This window comes from Sphaeramia orbicularis, chromosome 14, assembly GCF_902148855.1.
Source record: "Sphaeramia orbicularis chromosome 14, fSphaOr1.1, whole genome shotgun sequence".
In the NCBI taxonomy this organism is placed as follows: domain Eukaryota; kingdom Metazoa; phylum Chordata; class Actinopteri; order Kurtiformes; family Apogonidae; genus Sphaeramia; species Sphaeramia orbicularis.
Window position 1 is genome coordinate 20,385,709 of NC_043970.1, and position 18,594 is coordinate 20,404,302.

Genomic DNA, 18,594 nt, shown 5'->3' on the forward strand with positions numbered 1-18,594 from the left:
TTGATAAATGACAGTGGCTGTTGACACTTGTTTTTACATTAAGTTATTATATTTTTCTGAAACTTCTGTTTTCTGTTTTAACCCTTAAAGACCCAGTGCTATTTTTATGGCAGTTCCCAAATGAATTTTCCTCTATTTCTGAAGTGATTCATCACTCATTATTATAATGTTATCCTCCATATTTTGCATTCTTTTGTGTGAAAATCTGGTATTGGCCTGTATTTAATTACTGATCATGTAGATGTTCACAGAGGCTCAGATTAAAGTTGATTGTTGTTATATCACAACCAGAGAAAACTGTAGAAAAAGTGACTTTTTCAGTCAAACCTATCACTAAAGCAGTGACATTCCTCACCAATTTTTCATCCATTCTGTAAATCCCGAGTGATAGCCCAAGTATCACTAATCTGTTAGTCGTTCCATGATTACGCACCTGAATCACTTCCCTCACAGTGAACAACTTCGAAGTTGACTCCATCAAAAGCCGTCTGTTTACATACCAAACCAAAACTGATACCAAACCGTCACTTAGACCTTTTTGGAATTCCACGCAGCCAAAATTGTGACTGAAATTCCACTATGGTTTTGTGGAATTCTGAAAAGTTGACAGGACCAATATTTTTAGAGATACTAGTCATTTTGGAATACAATTGCTGTACAATCACAGAAGCGCAATACCGCGCTGCATAATGGGAAATGAAGTTAAAAACAGGAACACCACATTTACTCCCATAGTCCCAACACATCTGTATTAACATTGGTGTCTGCAGCCATACTGAGTGCGTGTACTGAGTGTGTACTGAGTGTGTACTGAGTATATACTGAGTGTGTGTACTGAGTGTGTACTGAGTGTGTACTGAGTGTGTACTGAGTGTGTACTGAGTATATACTGAGTGTGTGTACTGAGTGTGTACTGAGTGTGTACTGAGTGTGTACTGAGTGTATACTGAGTGTGTACTGAGTGACATGTAAGAGAGAGAGACAGACTGATATATATATAGGGAGGTAAGGTACGTCCTGGTACTTACAGAGAACTCCTGCTGTCGTTTACATTTTAAAGAATGACTTACCAAACAATGGTCGTTTCTCAGTACCAAGAGCGCAGAGTACTTTCTTGCGAACTCGGCGAGCTGCTGTATTTACTCCATCTGTTCCATAATGTATTTCCCTCAAATCACCACAATGTCACTCGATTTGATTTCAATACATTTCTACTAGTATTTACATGTCATTTACACATTTTGTACTTTTTTCAAAACTGTAATACATGTCATCGGTTCAGCTGGGCACAGCCGCCTGGCTCATGGTCGAATCAGCACAAACTCCATCTTGGGAATTATATCCCAGCCAAATCTACATGAGTCACCGACCAGTGCATCCTTGGTTTAAGCTAGCTGACAAGAACAACATCTGGGTATTCGATGTGTTCTTAGTTTATGTGCACTTGCAATTGGAACAGTACTAGGGACACGACTGATGACGTTTCACGAGAACACGAGAACAGACAAGAAGGTGTATTGAGAAACGGCCAATTTTTATGTGACAACTCAGCATAAAAACTACATCTACAACCCCTGGTTCCCCACAGGTCACATACTAGTTACTATATATACTTCTTTGAAGAACTGAATATTATACACTCACAGTCAATGAAAACTTTGAGACCATATTTTTCGACATAATTTTTATTTTGAAACCCTAAACTGGAATTTTTTCATATGAATCATTTGTTTAGGATTTGGCATACAGAAACAAAAGTCTAAAGTTTCAAGAATAATTTCAAAACAAAAAACTTAACAAAAAAAAATGGCACCTGCCAAACACAAAGTCACAACAGTAGCGGTCCTGGTCAGGAGTTGTCACTCTCTCTCTCCCTGGACGCGGTCTATGGTCAACAGAGCCTGTGGTGTTGTGGCGTTCAACCAGGTTTCTGATTGTGGGTTGGGAACAGCCCATAGGCCTGGCTATATCACTGGAGCTCAAACCGGCCTCCACCATACCCAGTGCCCGGAGACGTTGTTCACGTGATAGATGTGGCATGATGCCGTTCACTGCACTAACAATGGTGGCCTTTTTTGGGCCTTTACATAGGCCTTCAAAACCAATCCTCAAATTGTGTATATCCCCACTGAGTATTGCTCAATGTGTATTTGGTCCACTTTTGCAAAGAGACCAACCCATGAGCAATGAACCGTGACAACACGACAACTCATCATTATCTCAACTACCCGAGCACTAAGTCATCAATAAATCCACAATGAATAATTACAACCCCCCTACAAGTAGAACTATGCAGACATTTCTACCTCAAAGTTTCTATTGACCGTCAGTATATATTAACTCAGTTGTAACTGTCACAGAGAGCATTTAAACCCCAAAAAAGTAGTCTTTACAAGGACGTCATGGCGCATATTGGGGGGGAACTTCTTTTCATCCCCATCTGGGAAATAAGTCTGCATAATGGGAGTGTGAGAATGGATTTATGTCCTCACTCTATGATTAATACAAGTACACACATATGCGCAGTTGTCCTTGGCTGAAGCTTTGATTTCACCAAAGTTTAATTCTACATTTAACTGTTTCCATAGAGATCATTACAAAGAGTTTTTATTGGCAGTCCGCGTAGAAAAAAAATGAAGTATACCTGCTGTCGTGCTATGACACAGCAGGAATTTATTGCGGTAAAATAAGGTAAGACATGCAACAGCAGTGTCCCGAGAGGCAGCTGACGTCAGTGAAATGTGATTTATTTTCTGCAGACTTGTGTGGATACTGGCTCCCTTCCTGCCAGCCATTGTTCAGCTCCCATCAGATAACGTTCTCAACACGCCAATAGCCGAGGATTATTATTGCTTTGACATACAGAGTCTTGCATCTGCCTGTGACCTATTACACAATATACCAATACGTGTTTTTCTGTGCAGCTGGAGTATGAAAAGAAGCGAACAATAGCAGTGGACTGTTTGTCTGAACTTGCTGTCTTTCGGCAAAGATGGATGAGTAACCTCACCCGGTCCACAAACATCCTGCTGCTGGATTTTCCACTAATAGGTGATGAATTAACAGGCCTCGAAAAGGAAGATGAATGTCAAACCTGAGTATCGGTATCCTCCGTTTATAGCTGTATTGTTTGTCAAAGTGTAAAGAAGTTATTTGTACACAGTAGAAACTTTAACCTGAGTCATGAATCTGTGATAAACAACCTAAATACAACATAGCCTGAAGGGGACGTTTTAATTACATGCCTTGTCATCAGTTGACATTCTTAACCCTGCAGTGACTTTTATTGCTTAGGCTTGTTTTTATTCATCTTTCATTATTTTTGTTTCCCGTGTTATTTAAGCTAGATGTGTGTGACAGTTGAAGAATGGCTTTATCATATGATCTTTAATAAGAAAAAAAAATCCTCAGTTATAACATTAACATTGGCTCGTGTTGCTTTTATTAATGCTCATGTAATCATGTCATCATCATATCACAGTTAGAGCTGGAACTAATAATTTTATTCAGCGGTGAGTAATTGTCGGGCTATTAAATGTCCAAAAATGGTGGAAAACATGACATTCTCAAATGTGTCATGTTCAGAGCAGGATAGAAACCAGAAAATACTCACATTTAAGATAGAATCAGACCATTTTTACCTTTTATTAAAAAAAAAAAACAATCCCTGAAACTGTAATGTCAAAATACTTGTTAATTAATTTCCTAATCAACACGTAACTGGTTAATTGTGTAATTATTTTGCATCATTGTGTCTTTACTTGTATCAACACAGCTGGATAAAATAATATCAGTATTTCCACATCACGTTCAGTATCAGTAATTTCTTTGTATAATTCGGAGATAGACTCTATTTAAGTTATTTATGTCAAAATTGTTCAGTGCAAATAAATTGTTCTTCCTCATAAAAGGTGTACTATATATGTATTAATAAGTTATTGTTATACTAGTTGCATAAAACGTCAATTATAAGGATTCAATAGTTGCACAAATTCTTTTTCAGTATATTCACTTTGACATTTTGGCTGATGGCTGATACCAATGTTTTTTTTTCTTCTCTTTTTTTGTTTTTGTCAGTACTTATTATTTCTTTTTTAACAGAGGTATATCATCATTATTAAATATTATACAAATGTAGCAGCTATTTAAAGTCTTTCCCCCTTAAAACTGAACTGAAAAAAACAAAAAAACAAAAACAAAACTTAACCCTTTCATGCATGAATTATGAGAACCTTAATCAAGATTTTTTTCCTGAGTGTTTTTATTCCTCTTTAGGCATGAAAAAAGAACCAATGTGATTGAATTTTTTAAAAATCAACCTGTTTTTCATAGAGTTACAAAAATGTCCACTCAGCTACACCATGAATTTTATTCTTGAAGCAAAGAAACATGTATTTAAAACCCAATATCATACAGTGATATGAAAACAGTGAAATGAAACCATGTTTAATGCAGCTAATCTGATGTTTTCTCACATTTTAACATATTCTAATACTAGTTATTACTCACTTCATGGAGATAATATGCAAAAAATAAATATTAACAATTGATTTCCACTCAAGAACAGCAAAGTTACAATAATGGTATGAATTGCCATTCATGAGATGATGCATAAGTGTCCACTGTGTTGGTTGATATGGAACTAAAACAACAAAACCCATGAATATACAAGATTAAAGCTGTAGAGTAACTGTCCACTGTAGTGACCACTATGCATGAAAGGGTTAAAATACATAAAATATCACACAGCTGACAAATACAGTATTGTGTTGTTTTTACATGGTTGTAATGTGCATAGTATCTATTTTTCAGTCTCTTGATTAAAATACAAAATGGCATTAACCTCCTGAGGCCCAGTAAGAAAAAGTTTGGGCTTTTTTACATTAAATAATTGCCTTTATGTGAAACAGCATGATGCAACACTTTTTTCTGATTTTACTTTTTATTTTTAATGGAATGTCCTTTGCAGTGGACGGCGGTTAAAAACTCATAAAAATACAGACTTCAATGCTTCTAGAAACAGTGTTTAGTGTCTAGTCCCAAGACAAAAAAAAATCCAAACAATAAGAAATGCTGGACATATGCTGAATGAAACCTGGTGTAACAGACTACAAGATTAGTTTAGTAAATGTCATAATGTGTGTGTACGTTAGAGTTCAGGACATGTTAAATACAAGAGAATCAATACTGGATACTTCAGTCTGTTTTTGTATTTTTTTATATCTGAAATTCTTTTTTTTTTATGCTTTTTTATATTTCATTTGTGTTACAAAGACTGATAAATATGTTTGTATATGATTACCGACTCTTACCAAAACAACAAACCTACTGGTCTAAAACTTTTGCACAGTACTGTAAATACCACTGTCATCAGCGAAAATATATCTGATAAAACAAAACCAGTATTGGCCGATATCAGCAAATATTGACCAATGTCTGGATGATGTATCAATAAAATCCTAGAGACTTATATTGTTAATCACAGTTATTTTTACAACAATTATCATCATTGTAAGTAACAGTCTCATTATCATGAACAATAATGATCTCAAACTCACAACAAGAGAATGTCATGGTGGAAAAGATTCTGTTTCTATGTGTTCAAAAAATGTGTACAAAAGCTAACAATGAAAGTCTTTCCACTACTAAAAAAAAAAAAAAAAAAAAAAAGGACCAATGGCCCTGTATCTCACCAGCATGTTCTATCAAGAATCAATAACAAGTTGAATTTGTGACATCGTCAGGTTCTGTTGCTATGTTACAGTCCTGTGGTCTGGATGCAGGAGCTCAATCTCCAATAGAAGTGGGTGATACTTTCACTGAAGGAGAACTCAGCTAATTAAATGAAAGTCCATATATGACTTCCTATCAGTGCTCAATAGTAACTCTATTGACATCTCTAATCATTTCCATGTTATAAGCCAGGGGTGTCAAACTCATTTTCTTTCAGGGGCCATAGTCAGCCCACTTTGATCTCCAGCGGGCCGGAACCAGTAAAATAATAGAATAATAGCCTATAAATAATGACAACTCAAAATTTTTTAGTACAAAAAATAACATTAAATGATGAAACTATTTCTATCCAAAACAAAAAAAGATATGAATAACTGGAAAAAACTGAAATTTCTGAAGAAAAATAAGAGCAATTTTATCAATATTATGCCTCAACTTATGATTTATACATGTGCATTACAGATAGGATCTACCAAGGCACACAATAGGCAGAATATTGTTAAAATTGCACTTATTTTTCTTTAGACATTCCAGGTTGTTCATATTTGTTCAGGTTATTGACATTTTATTGTTAAAGGATATCAGAATTTAATGTTCTTTGCAATAAATCAAAGAGAAAAAATTGGTGTTGCCATTATTTATAGGCATAACTTCATATTATTTTTCTCACATTAAACCAAGAAGAAAATTAGGAGTCATTATTTCTAGGTTATTATGCTATTATTTTTGAGTTTAATGCTCTTGACTGTTAATATCTTCAGGGTAATTTTTAAATTTTGCACTTTGTAAATTCATCTCACAGGCCAGATTGGAACCTTTGGCGGGCTGGTTTTGGCCCCTGGGCCACATGTTTGACACCTGTGTTATAAGCCATCACAGCATGGCCTGTTATAAGTAAAGGCAAATGTTTAGTCTTTGAAAAATGTGGAATTGTCCCAAGGAAGCTACATATAAAATTTGAAATCAATCCAATTAGTAGTTTTGGAGAAGATTATTGAAATCTAAACATTGGTGACCTTTAGTTTGACCCTTCAAGGTCACTCAAGGTCAAAGGGCATGGACCCAAATGAAAATCCATATATGACTTCCTATCAGTGCTCAATAGTAGCTATATTGATATCTGTAACCATTTCCATGTTATTAGCCATTAAAATATGGAGCATTATGAGTGAAGGCAAATTTGTAATATTTAAAAAATTCATGAAAAATTCAAAAATCAAAATGTCTCAAAACTGTGATCAAACTTTGTAGACATTATCCTGAGGAAGCTACATTTAAAATGTGATATAATTTCAACCAATAGTTTCATAAGAGAAGATGTTTGAAGAAATTGCTAACGAAGATGACGACACCAGACACAGATTGGCCATAGAGCTACAGGCTGATCAGGAATCAAACCAATAAGCCACACTGATAAAAGCAGTAGTGTTAATAAAGGCTTATGAAGAATAGAATAGAATAGAATAGAATAGAATAGAATAGAATAGAATAGAAGAATGTCTTTATTGTCATTATACAGGTACAACGAAATCAAAAAGTGCAATCGTCCTAGGTGCCATAAAAAAAATATAGATAATGTATATAAAAAAGAGTATAAAAACTAAAATATAAAGGGAAAACCCTGACGGCATAAATATCTAAAAAGCAGCCTAAAAAAAGAGTGTTACTAGAAGTAGAAAAGACACATAAAACATCATCATATACTCTGGACAACATTCAGCATTCCACACAATTAGTTAATGTCCAGCAGTATTCAGTGCAATTATGGCCTTGGGATACAAACTGTTTTTTAGACGGTTTGTGCTGGCCTTTAGTGTCCGGAATGAATGCCCATTATTATCTAAGATGGACACGACCTGCCTTAGTTTGTCTAGATTTCACTCTATTTGCTTTGAACGTGTAGAAAAACACCTGTTTCAACATAAGGTATTGAATTTCCTTGTCTGCAGTGCTAAATCTAATCTCTGACTTTAGAGGACAGTTTAAGAAAAACACACACGGAAAAGGAGGATTTAAACCGTTGTGAACGCAGCCCAAACTCATGGTAACTTTGTCCTTGAGGGAAAACCAGAACTTCCTCATGAATCTGTGCTGACACGCTACACCAACACTGCAGTCGGTGGTTTTGGTGGTTTTCGTAGGGAGTGGTCTGTGTTAGAAGTGGAGAGTATGTGCGTGTGGTTCTGTCAAAGAGTTGTCAACGTTCCAGATCTGGCCACATAAGTCATGCCAGGCATTCCTTCATGTGTTCACCTCATAGACACACACGTACAGGCTGCAGTTCAGGAGAATTCCTCATGGTCATCCAGCGTGAACGTGATGTGGGAAATAACTGAGTGAACACGCCGCGGCCTCCTCCTCCACATTTCTGTGTGTTTGTGCAGATGTGTATTTGTCATTATGTGCGTTACTCGCTTTAAGACATCCTGACCCTGTAATCACCGCTCTCTTATGGTGATCTTGATTCTACTTTAGGAAAGTTATGCCTGGTGTATTTTAGGACAAAGTAATTATTTCACTGCGGTGTGGGAAATCAGTTACATAATCGTACTAAAGACATAGTTAGAACTGCATTATTGGACTCCATCTTCCAATTTTGGAACTTTAATGACGTGAGGCTGAGGCGGACTTGGACTCAGACTGAGTGACTGTGGACTTGAGTACCTTCGACACTCGGTGCAGATTCCTGAATTAGATCCTAATAAATAATTTGTACTTCATCATGTGTTTGGGTGTCACTCTGAACTGAACTTAATTCAACTCTGTGTTAGAAAAAAGATAAAACAAGTGGTGCCAGACACAACAAACCCCGCCCCTCGCACGTATTGTCATGTATTTTGGCATCGATCCAGCTGATGTCATCATGTCTATGAATGTGCTGATGTCAGCATGTCAATTGCCTCTATATATGTGCCAAGTCTGAAGTAAATTGAAACTAAATTGATGTTTTTATAGACATTTGAAATTTCACCCATTATAAGTAAATGGGAGAGAAAAAAGATGTAAAAATTCATAAAAAATTTTAAAGTTGACCTAATTTTCCCAAAATGTAATGACATCTATTCTGCGTCACTGGCAATCTATAAACCCAGTTTGGTATGAATTCAACCAATAGTTTTGCTGCTACAGACATTTGAAATTTCGTCCATGCTTTTTTAAAATTCATAAAAAAAAATTTAACTTTGACCTGCTGTTCCCACAATGTTTTCTGATCTATTCTGGGTCACTGGCAATCTATAAACCCAATTTGGTATGAATTCAGCCAATAGTTTTGTTGCAAGAGTGTTAACAAACAAAGACACAAACAAAGAAACAAACCGAACCACAAACAATGCCCCTTGCCTCCCCTTCGGGGAATGGAATAATAAATGCAAAGAGCAGTGAATAAAATCTGTAGAACAGGCTATAATATCACTCCAGATGAAAAAGATGGGCATTTCATTTTACTTTTCAAAACATATCAAACGGAAAGAAGATATAAAAAATACACTTTAGGCTGTTGTTTGTCTGTTTTGCCTTTAAAAAACACATTAACTGGTTCAGAAATGTTTCAGGGACATTTAAAGTGCTGTGCAAAAGTATTAGGCCACCTTAATCTTTGTTGTTTTTGCATATTACATATTTATTTGTCATTCTCTTATACAACCAGATAATACAGGAAATATGTGCACAGCCTTATAAGACACAAAAAAATTTAACTAAATGTAAAGGTGTTGTAAAGGTTAAAGTAAGTATTTAGTGTGACCTATGACCCCATGACAAGAAACAGGACAAACAATTAGAAACATCTGACATGTGTTGAATGAAACCTGTTATAAAACATCAGAAAATGAATGCAATAACTCTCATATTGTCTAAATTAAATGCTTAAAGACACGTTAAGCGCATAGGGAGGTCACATTAAATAAGACCACTTTGGTTTCTAGAAGCTGTTTGATCCCTGAAACTTTTGTTTTTACGGCTGTACATGCTACACATACACAGACAAAACTATTGGGACACGTTGAATTCAGGTGTTTCTTTTCTAACAGGGGTCTGGGATAAAAACAATAATGACAAATATCATAACATAGTATTTATTTTGTGATAAACATCATTGCATTGGTTAGTTTGGTTTGAATTGTTATTTTTGCTTCCAAAATGCCTCAGAGATGGTTTTCATTTGATTTCTATCAACATGTTTATAAACTATATGGACAAAAATATTGGGACACATCATGTTTACAGCTCATAAGATGTCTTGTTGATGCTGATTTGAGATAAAAATATCAATATTTCCTTAACCCTGCGTTAGTGTGCTGTGAATTCCAAACATGAGTAGTCCCCTGGGGTATTTACACACCCCAACACAAAAATGTTCACTGTGTTATTTTTATGTAAAATATAGTCATACTGCTAGTTCAGGATATATCTACAATCCCTGTTGAATAATTTGAATTGTTTGTAGCTGGTTGATATTAATAAGACATAATACAATAAATGATAATAATAATAATAATAATAATAATAATAATAATAATAATAATAATAATAATAATAATAATAATAATAGTGTGCTTCAACACACTAACCACAAGTAGCATTTTATTCCATAGTTATATTTCAGAGTAGGCTACCGATACATAATATGTAATTATATCTACATATGAATTGTATGTAATTATATATAAATCCTAAAAAAATACCTGTGTTTGTCTGGTGGGGTGACTGAACACCCCAGAAGGCCAAAGCGACGTCTACCTCCAAGGACAGCTAAACCACAACTGCGCCACACTACATGTGATACACTCTTGTTGAGTTAGAAGAGTGCTAGGAGGGAGAAAAAGAAATAAGTTGCCAACTAGAAATTACGAGCACTTGAGCAAAATTGGGGTGACAAAACACCCCAGGGGACTAACGCAGGGTTAAAGTTTAATGGGTGAATTTTCTTCCTAAGTGAGACGTTAAGAAAGTAGATGGTTAGTTGTGGTAGAAAATTATTATTTACAGTCAGAGCATGAAAAATATTTTAGAAATTTAGAGGTAGAACATTTAAAATCATAATCATTGATTTAAAAAAAAAAAATAAAAAATCAGTGTTTACAGAAATTAAGTGAAAACCATCTCTGCATTTTGGAAGCAAAGATAACAGTTTAAACCAAACTTAACAATGATATTTATCACAACATAAAGCTATATGATGACATTTGTCTTTTTTTTTTATATCCCAGACCCCTGTTAGAAAAGAAACACCTGAATTCAAAGTGTCCACATACTTTTGTCCATGTAGTGTACATCCAGATTGGATCTTAATAAAGAGACTGACAAATGCATATGTGTAGTTATTATAACTATACTAAACTAACAAACCTAATGTCGGCTCAGGGCTTTTGCACAGTACTGTATGTTTTAACCTTACATTCATGTGTTTTTAGAAGTTTGAGTTGATTAAACTGTTCTTTCATCAACTCAGCCACTAGAGTGTATTTTTTTTAAACTTAATTTTTATTTGGTTTTGCTCATCCAAATATATAAGACATTTTACATACATTGACATATATAATCACACATCCCCATATGGCACACATGAAAAAAAAACAAAAAACAAAAAACTATATCTACAGTAGATATTGATTACAATTAATCACAAATGAAACATGAATGACAAAAAAAGAAAATAATAATAATAATATACATATACATATATACATACATATAAATAACATACATGTATACAACCACTTCTGAATGCTTACTGCATTAAAAGCTTAATCATGGGACTCCAACTCTTTGTAAATAGCTCTCCCTGAATTCTAAGTACATATGTAATTTGCTCCATCTGATAGATTTCCCTCACTTTCTCAATCCAAATGTTATATGTTGGAGGTTGAGGTTTCAACCACTTGATAGTGATGCATTTAATGGCTGCTGTTAGTAAAATTCTCAAGAGGTATTTTCGGTTATTTCCCTCTAAACTTTCTGGGATTACACCTAAAATAGCAAACTTTAAATCTTTAGAAAATGTTTGGTTGAAAACTGTGTTCACAGGGACAAATATATCATCCCAGAGAGGTCTGATCTGAGGACACGTCCAGAATATATGGGTATGGTTCCCTAAGTGAGCCCCACAGTTTCACCAACAGATAGTAGGATTCAGGGGGTTCATTTTTGAAAATTAACTCTGGTGCCTTGAAAAATCTTGTGACAACTTTCCATTTGAACTCTTTCCATGAACTAGAATTAGTGACCATATGGGCTTCAGAGCATATATCTGCCCACACTTCATCTGGTATGTGTGTATTAATTTCCAATTCCCATCTACATTGTATGTTAGAAGTATTATTAATTGTAAAATTTGAAAGTGCTTGGTAAAACCTGCTAATTGCTTTTGGAAGTCTGTTCCCTTGTTGAATTTTTATCAATAGTTCTTCAACTGGTGATGGATTCAGGACTTTCTTCCACTCTCTATGTTTTATCAAAAAGCTCCTCAGCTGAAGATACCTGAAAAAATCTGTATTGGGAAGCTGAAATTGATCCCTTAACTGCTCAAAGGATTTCAAACAACCATCTTTTATAATAGTGTGCACTTTACTGAGCCCAAAGTTAGACCATTTCCCAAAACCTGAGTCTAGCATAGCTGGCTCAAAACCTTGTAACAGAGCTCTAGAGTGTATTGTCCACGTTATAAGCTGTATGACCTGCTTCAGTCCATCAGGACAGACGAGGCGTTTGGGCCAGGAGGGGAATACGTCACATTCACAGCATGTTCACACTCTGACACACATACTAAGCACATATGCAAACACCAAAACTCTGGTATGTGCACCTGGCCGTACAACATTTACACAAAACAAATACTTACCATCACTTCCTCATCCTCTGAGTGACCCAACAGCGCCCCTCCGTGGTACTTATGTCTACTTACATGTTATGACTGATGTGTGGAGTACACCATGGCTTATGTGGAGCTCAGTTTTTCCCTCTTTTACTGAAACAACAGAAAGAACATCCATAAAGTCCTTAAAAAAAACTCTTATGATTGTTCCTATGAATAACTATATGAACAATACGAATAAAAACAAATCAGGTAAAAAATTTGCCCCTGTGGAGATACTGTTTATATGTGCTGAAATCACACATTAAGCGGTGGCAACAAAAGATTTCATGCAACTATTAAAATGACCCAGCCACATTTTTATGTATGATGATAATCAGATTACATGCACAGCAAAAACATGATATAATCAATATTTCACAGACCCTCCACAACTACCCAGGCTCATCTAAAAAGCCCTTAATGACCTGAGTGTGTTTTAGCTGGTTTTATATGAATACTTTGTTTTGCTTACTACCAGATTTTGCCTTTATATTTCACTTTTGCCTTTATATTATTATTATTATTATTATTATTATAATATTGCATTATTATCTCTTGACATGCTATATTAACACATGGAACTTAAAATCACATAAAGACATGAAACCCTAGGAGGAAAAAAATGGAGTCTTAACTGTTTTTCACCAAAAACATATTAAACAAATCATTTTTATAACTTAGCATAAACATATAAATTAACCACTTTTTTTTTTTTTTTTTTTTTTTTTTTACAAATTTTGCAAATGAAGTTATATACAACTGTTTACATGAAAATGAAGGCAATGCCTCAAACATTTTTTTTGGTTTATTTTTTAGGAAAACTATACACAACTATTTCCAAAACAGTCTGGCGTCACAATATGATGCCACAAACATGTTCAATGAACTAGTTTTACAACTCTGAAAACTATAAACAACTGTTTATAACAACAGTCAGATGTCACCAGATACCACACACCTGACTGGTGGATGTAGTGCACTTTTCCACCAAACACAGTGACATGTTTGTTTGTTTTTTTCATACAACCATTGTTTTTACAGTCTCTTCCTGCACCAAACACAGACCAAAAGTGATGTCAGAACTGCCAAAAATTCAGATTTTACTATGCATCATAAGTCTGATTGGACTTGGCCTTTCAACACTATTGACTTCACATGTATTTGATTGACATCTGCATTCAGCGAGGCTTTGTCTTGCTGCTACATTATCTTAAATATTAAATGTGATTAGGACACAAGGGTGCATTCAGGGACTCCTAAGGGTTAAGTAGACACAGACCTGGCTCCTTTGCAGTTCATACCCAGGTTATGATGATGGCTTTGACCGCTCCTCTCTCTGGTTGTGTTTGCTGTAGGTGTGTGTCCCTCTGTGTCACGATGGCAGAGAGCTCACACTGTTTCTACTGCCGGGAGGACCTTGGGGGAAAGAGGTTTGTCCGCAGTGAGGGTCGGCCGGTGTGCATCCGCTGCCACACTAAATTCTGCGCCAACAGCTGCGCCGAGTGCCATCGGCCCATCTCTGTGGAGACAAAGGTGTGTGAGCTTGGCAGGTATTTGTCATATATCTATAAGGCTTCATTCTGACTTACATTCTTTTTTGGTTGTTCCCCTCCAGGAGCTCAGCCATAAGGGCCGACACTGGCATGAGGAGTGTTTCCGCTGTTGTAAATGTTACAAACCTCTGGCCAAAGAACCTTTCAGCACCAAGGATGACCGCATCATGTGTGGAAAGTGCTGCTCCAGAGAGGATGCTCCACGCTGCCACGGCTGCTACAAACCCATCCTGGCTGGTAAGTCAGCTATTATTTGGGGTTTTTTTAACAATTCATAAGTGTGTGTTGTGGTATCAATATATTTCTTGTTACGCACAGGCACAGAGAGTATGGAGTACAAAGGCAACGCGTGGCATGATGACTGCTTCACCTGTTCCAACTGTAAACGCCCAATAGGATCACAGAGTTTCCTTTCCAAAGGAAATGACATTTACTGCAGCCCCTGCTATGACAAGAAGTTTGCCAAACATTGTGTTAGCTGCAAAAAGGTAAAAGCTTTTTTTTTTTTTTTTAAATCAATATTCAAAGGTAATTTGGCTACAACTTAACAAACATTTAAAGGTTCATTTTATGAGTGTTGGAAATGTGGGTTCAGACTGAGGTTGTATTTGAGTCTGGTTTATGCTCGGAGCTGGTTATTTTTTGATATGAGCCGATTATAGATTTGTCCTGAGTCGTCTACACAGAAATCAATTTGCAGGCTGTTGTCATGTAAAGATGAACAATCATTAACTTAGACATGGAGTTTGCTAATGTCAACAATCAACCAACTCCAAGTCCACACATAAGCATGTACAGATCGTCCATACTGAAGTAGTACATTATCCAGTGTTGTATAAAGTACTGGAAAGTCATACTTGAGTAGAAGTACAGGTATTCTTCCAAAAAATTACTTTGATAGAAGTTGAGATCACCAAGTGAAATGTTACTCAAGTTAAAGTCTTTAAGGATCTAGCATTTACTGTATTTAAGTATATTGAGTAATCTGTAATTAAATGTACTCAAGTAATGAAAGTAAAAGTACAAGTACATGTTAATAGCAACCAAAGGCAGTCAGAATATTGAATATTATAAAGTTTATCTAGGATTTTAAAACATGGTAAAGTAAAAGACAAGCAGTCAAACTATTGAAAATGATGCCTACATCACACACTTCAAAAACAAGGTTTCAAAAACCTAAACAGGAGTAGGATACTGCTGGTATTAGAAATGTCAGAATTGAAAAAAAAAAGAAAGAAAACTATGAAGCTTACGTGGCACCTCAAAACATGGAGCCAACATTACATGCCGTAAACAAGGAATCCAAAGTCTGAACCACTGACATAAAACCAGCCTGTTTTCTGGCAGAGCTTCATTCAGCTCTCCCTCACATCGACAGATCACCCACAGGTTGAGTGTGGACCATCGCTTGCACTTGTTCAATTACATGATTAGGCCCAATGTCAAATCAACTTCCTGACTTTATTGAAGTCACCTGTAATCTCCGTGGTGAAAACAGCAAATTTCCTTTAATTTATTTTTGTAACAAGTAACGATACTGTGCATTAAAAATGTCTGGGAGTAGAAGTATGCAACTGAGTTAGGAAATGTAGTGAAATAAAAGTGAAAGTAAACACAATAAAAAATGCTCAATAAAGAATAAATTTTCCCAAAACATACTTGAGTACAGTAGTGAAGTATTAGTACTTTGTCACTATACAACACTGACATTATCATGTTTTTGATCCTTCAAATTACACAAAAAATTGCACAATCAAGTATAGCCTAATAAAACCAACATTCCCACATGTACCACCTTCCCCATGTCTGCAGCCCATCACCTCTGGAGGAGTGAACTACCAGGACCAGCCCTGGCACGGTCACTGTTTTGTGTGCAGCACCTGCTCGAAGCCTCTGGCCGGGACCAGCTTCACCAACCACCAGGACCAGGTTTTCTGCGTCGAGTGCTACAAGAACACAGTGGCTAAGAAATGCAGTGGCTGCCACAACCCTATCACAGGTTACTTTCAATTCAATCTTAGTCTCAACTGCAGCACACAGGTTGCACTGTATTAGTTCTAATCACAAATACAGCGTAGTTAAAACACATGACATAGTAATCCAGTATCAAACCCTCTCCTCTCCTTGCAGGTTTTGGTAAAGGCGTGAACGTTGTGAACTACGAGGGCAGCTCATGGCATGAATACTGCTTCAACTGCAAGAGATGCTCCCTCAGTTTGTCCAACAAACGTTTTGTAGCCAATGGCAAAGATATCCTCTGTACCGACTGTGGCAACAAGTAGTTGTATGTTTGCTTTCGTTTTTCTTTCTTTCTTTTTTAAAATAAAAAGATAAAGTTTCACTCTTTGCCAATACATATATTTTTATTATTATTATTAAAGGTTCATTTTGGAGAATTTATGAATGCTTGTGTGTTCATATGAAGTTTGTGTCAGAGTCTGTTTTGTGCTGCGATCTGGGTCTGTGTCTTTGACATCCATGATAACAGCCTGTACACTGGCTTCTGTGTGGAGGAGTTGGACATTTTTTTTCTGCAAAAATCCTTCAGTGTCTTTGTTCTGGTCAGTTAACAAAGAAAACAAGCAGCTCTCATCACACCACAGACTCCACACATTTCATACACAAATCTTCCATACTGAACCTTAAAATTTATTTTTTATTTTTTTTTTAATCTTTGAATCAACTTTCTGGGGCTAAATTCTAATTTGTGTCTATTGTTGAATGTTTGCTTCAGGCTGACGTAAACATACATTGTGTTGAGTAATATGTTAAAAGTGAAAAATGAGAATCTGAGGATGAAAATTACATGCTCTTACATTTTATGTAGTTCAGTGCAATAGCTACTCTTTAAAATAAATGTGTACGAGGAAAAATTACTAAAATATGGATATAAATTGTAATATGAACAATAGATGTTAATATGAAGATATATTGTATTTCGAGAGACATGAGACTTGTGCATCCACACCTTCCCTGTGTTTTTGAGTAGATCTGATCTAATCATAGGGGTATTGAATATGTGATTGACACCTGTAATTACCAGTTACTGATCAGATTCTATCAGATGTAACCTGGATGTGACTCTCCTGCTCTGTTCATTTACTGATGCCGAAGCTTGACAAAGTGGCTCCATTTTGCCAAAACATAAATGATGTCAGCTCATCTAGATTTATATTTAGTCTTTTGATTTGGTCTGAGCAGAGATAGTGGCAGAGGGAAGGTGTGAATTGGTGTGTTTTAACCCCTTAGTTTGGCTTCTGCAGCTTTAACAAGTATTCCTAATGGCTGGTTTTCACTTTCACTCAACACTGTGTATGCTGTAGTGTTAGCATTCAAAGGTAATTATATTTTTTAAAAAAGGTTCAAGGTGATGCATTTGAGGGTTAGGGTTAAGGTGCGGGTTATTCGTTTCACTCTTTGCTTAACCTCTGGAGACCCAGCAATGCATTTTTGGCTTCTGTAGCGGACAAAGGTTTCACAACTTTACTTAAGAAATGAGCTAAAAACCAAAAATGCCGTCCACTGCAAAGCACATTTCATGAAAAAAGAAAATGTATTCGAAAAAACTGTTGCATTATGCCGTTTCCAATCAAGACAATTATTTAATGTAAAAAAGCCAAAACTTTTACTTTCCTGGGTCTCAGGAGGTTAAATCTGCTTCTGATGGTAATAAAAACCTTGTTTCTGATCGCTGATTTATATGTACTTATGAAAGCTGTTTTTAATTTTATAATGACCAAACACAATAATACTTAAAAAACCATAACCTGTGTTATAACTATGTTTCTATGAATTCCTTTGGGGTTTGTATGATTATCATATGTTTTGAGTAAACTAACTTTTATGCACTTTCTAAAACCATGTTTCTTCTGTCGGTTTTATTTCAAACAAAAAACGTAAATATCAACTTGCAATATATGCAAACCGCATGCTTCATGTGTTATAAAAAAATAAAATTTCTATAAAACTGAGCTTAACCTTTGTTGTATTTATAGTTCAGTTGTAAAGTTTATTTTCACAGGTCCATGTACCAAAAGCAAACTACACATTACACATCAGGATAATTATTGTTTTACAATACTCTGAATCTGCACCTATAAAACTAGACCTACGTACACTGATGCCCTTAAAGGTGGAATATGTTTGTTTTCAGACACAATCCTCTTTTTTCCTATTAATATACATTTAACCACCTTTGACCAGGTTTAATGATCACATCCAGTTACACTTATCAGGAATAGACCACATTGTCACAATCACTTTATATGAGAAGAGGTAAATAAATATTTTATTCCAACTTTATGGGCAACAGTGTTTATTAAATAAATAGACACTGTAATTTAACATCACAAATCCTTTCACATGGATTAACAGCTTGTCTCTTCTTTATGAGCTCAGTTTCCTTTTTTTTTTTTAAACCTACTTTAACTGACTAGTAACTGAATGTTCATA

The 18,594-nt window shown here is 35.6% G+C and overlaps 1 protein-coding gene across 1 annotated transcript in view; it reads left to right on the forward strand.

Annotated features, from left to right (window-relative positions):
• The window catches only part of LOC115432815 (four and a half LIM domains protein 1-like), a 29,003-nt gene extending 10,890 nt beyond the window's left edge, over positions 1 to 18,113 (forward strand). The window contains exons 2-6 of the mRNA XM_030153822.1: positions 13,945 to 14,122; positions 14,205 to 14,379; positions 14,461 to 14,630; positions 15,955 to 16,141; positions 16,273 to 18,113. Coding sequence (XP_030009682.1) covers positions 13,967 to 14,122; positions 14,205 to 14,379; positions 14,461 to 14,630; positions 15,955 to 16,141; positions 16,273 to 16,424 — 840 coding nt within the window. The 5' untranslated portion in view covers positions 13,945 to 13,966 and the 3' untranslated portion in view covers positions 16,425 to 18,113. The remainder of the gene's footprint in view (positions 1 to 13,944; positions 14,123 to 14,204; positions 14,380 to 14,460; positions 14,631 to 15,954; positions 16,142 to 16,272) is intronic.
• The last annotated feature ends 481 nt before the right edge of the window (positions 18,114 to 18,594 follow it).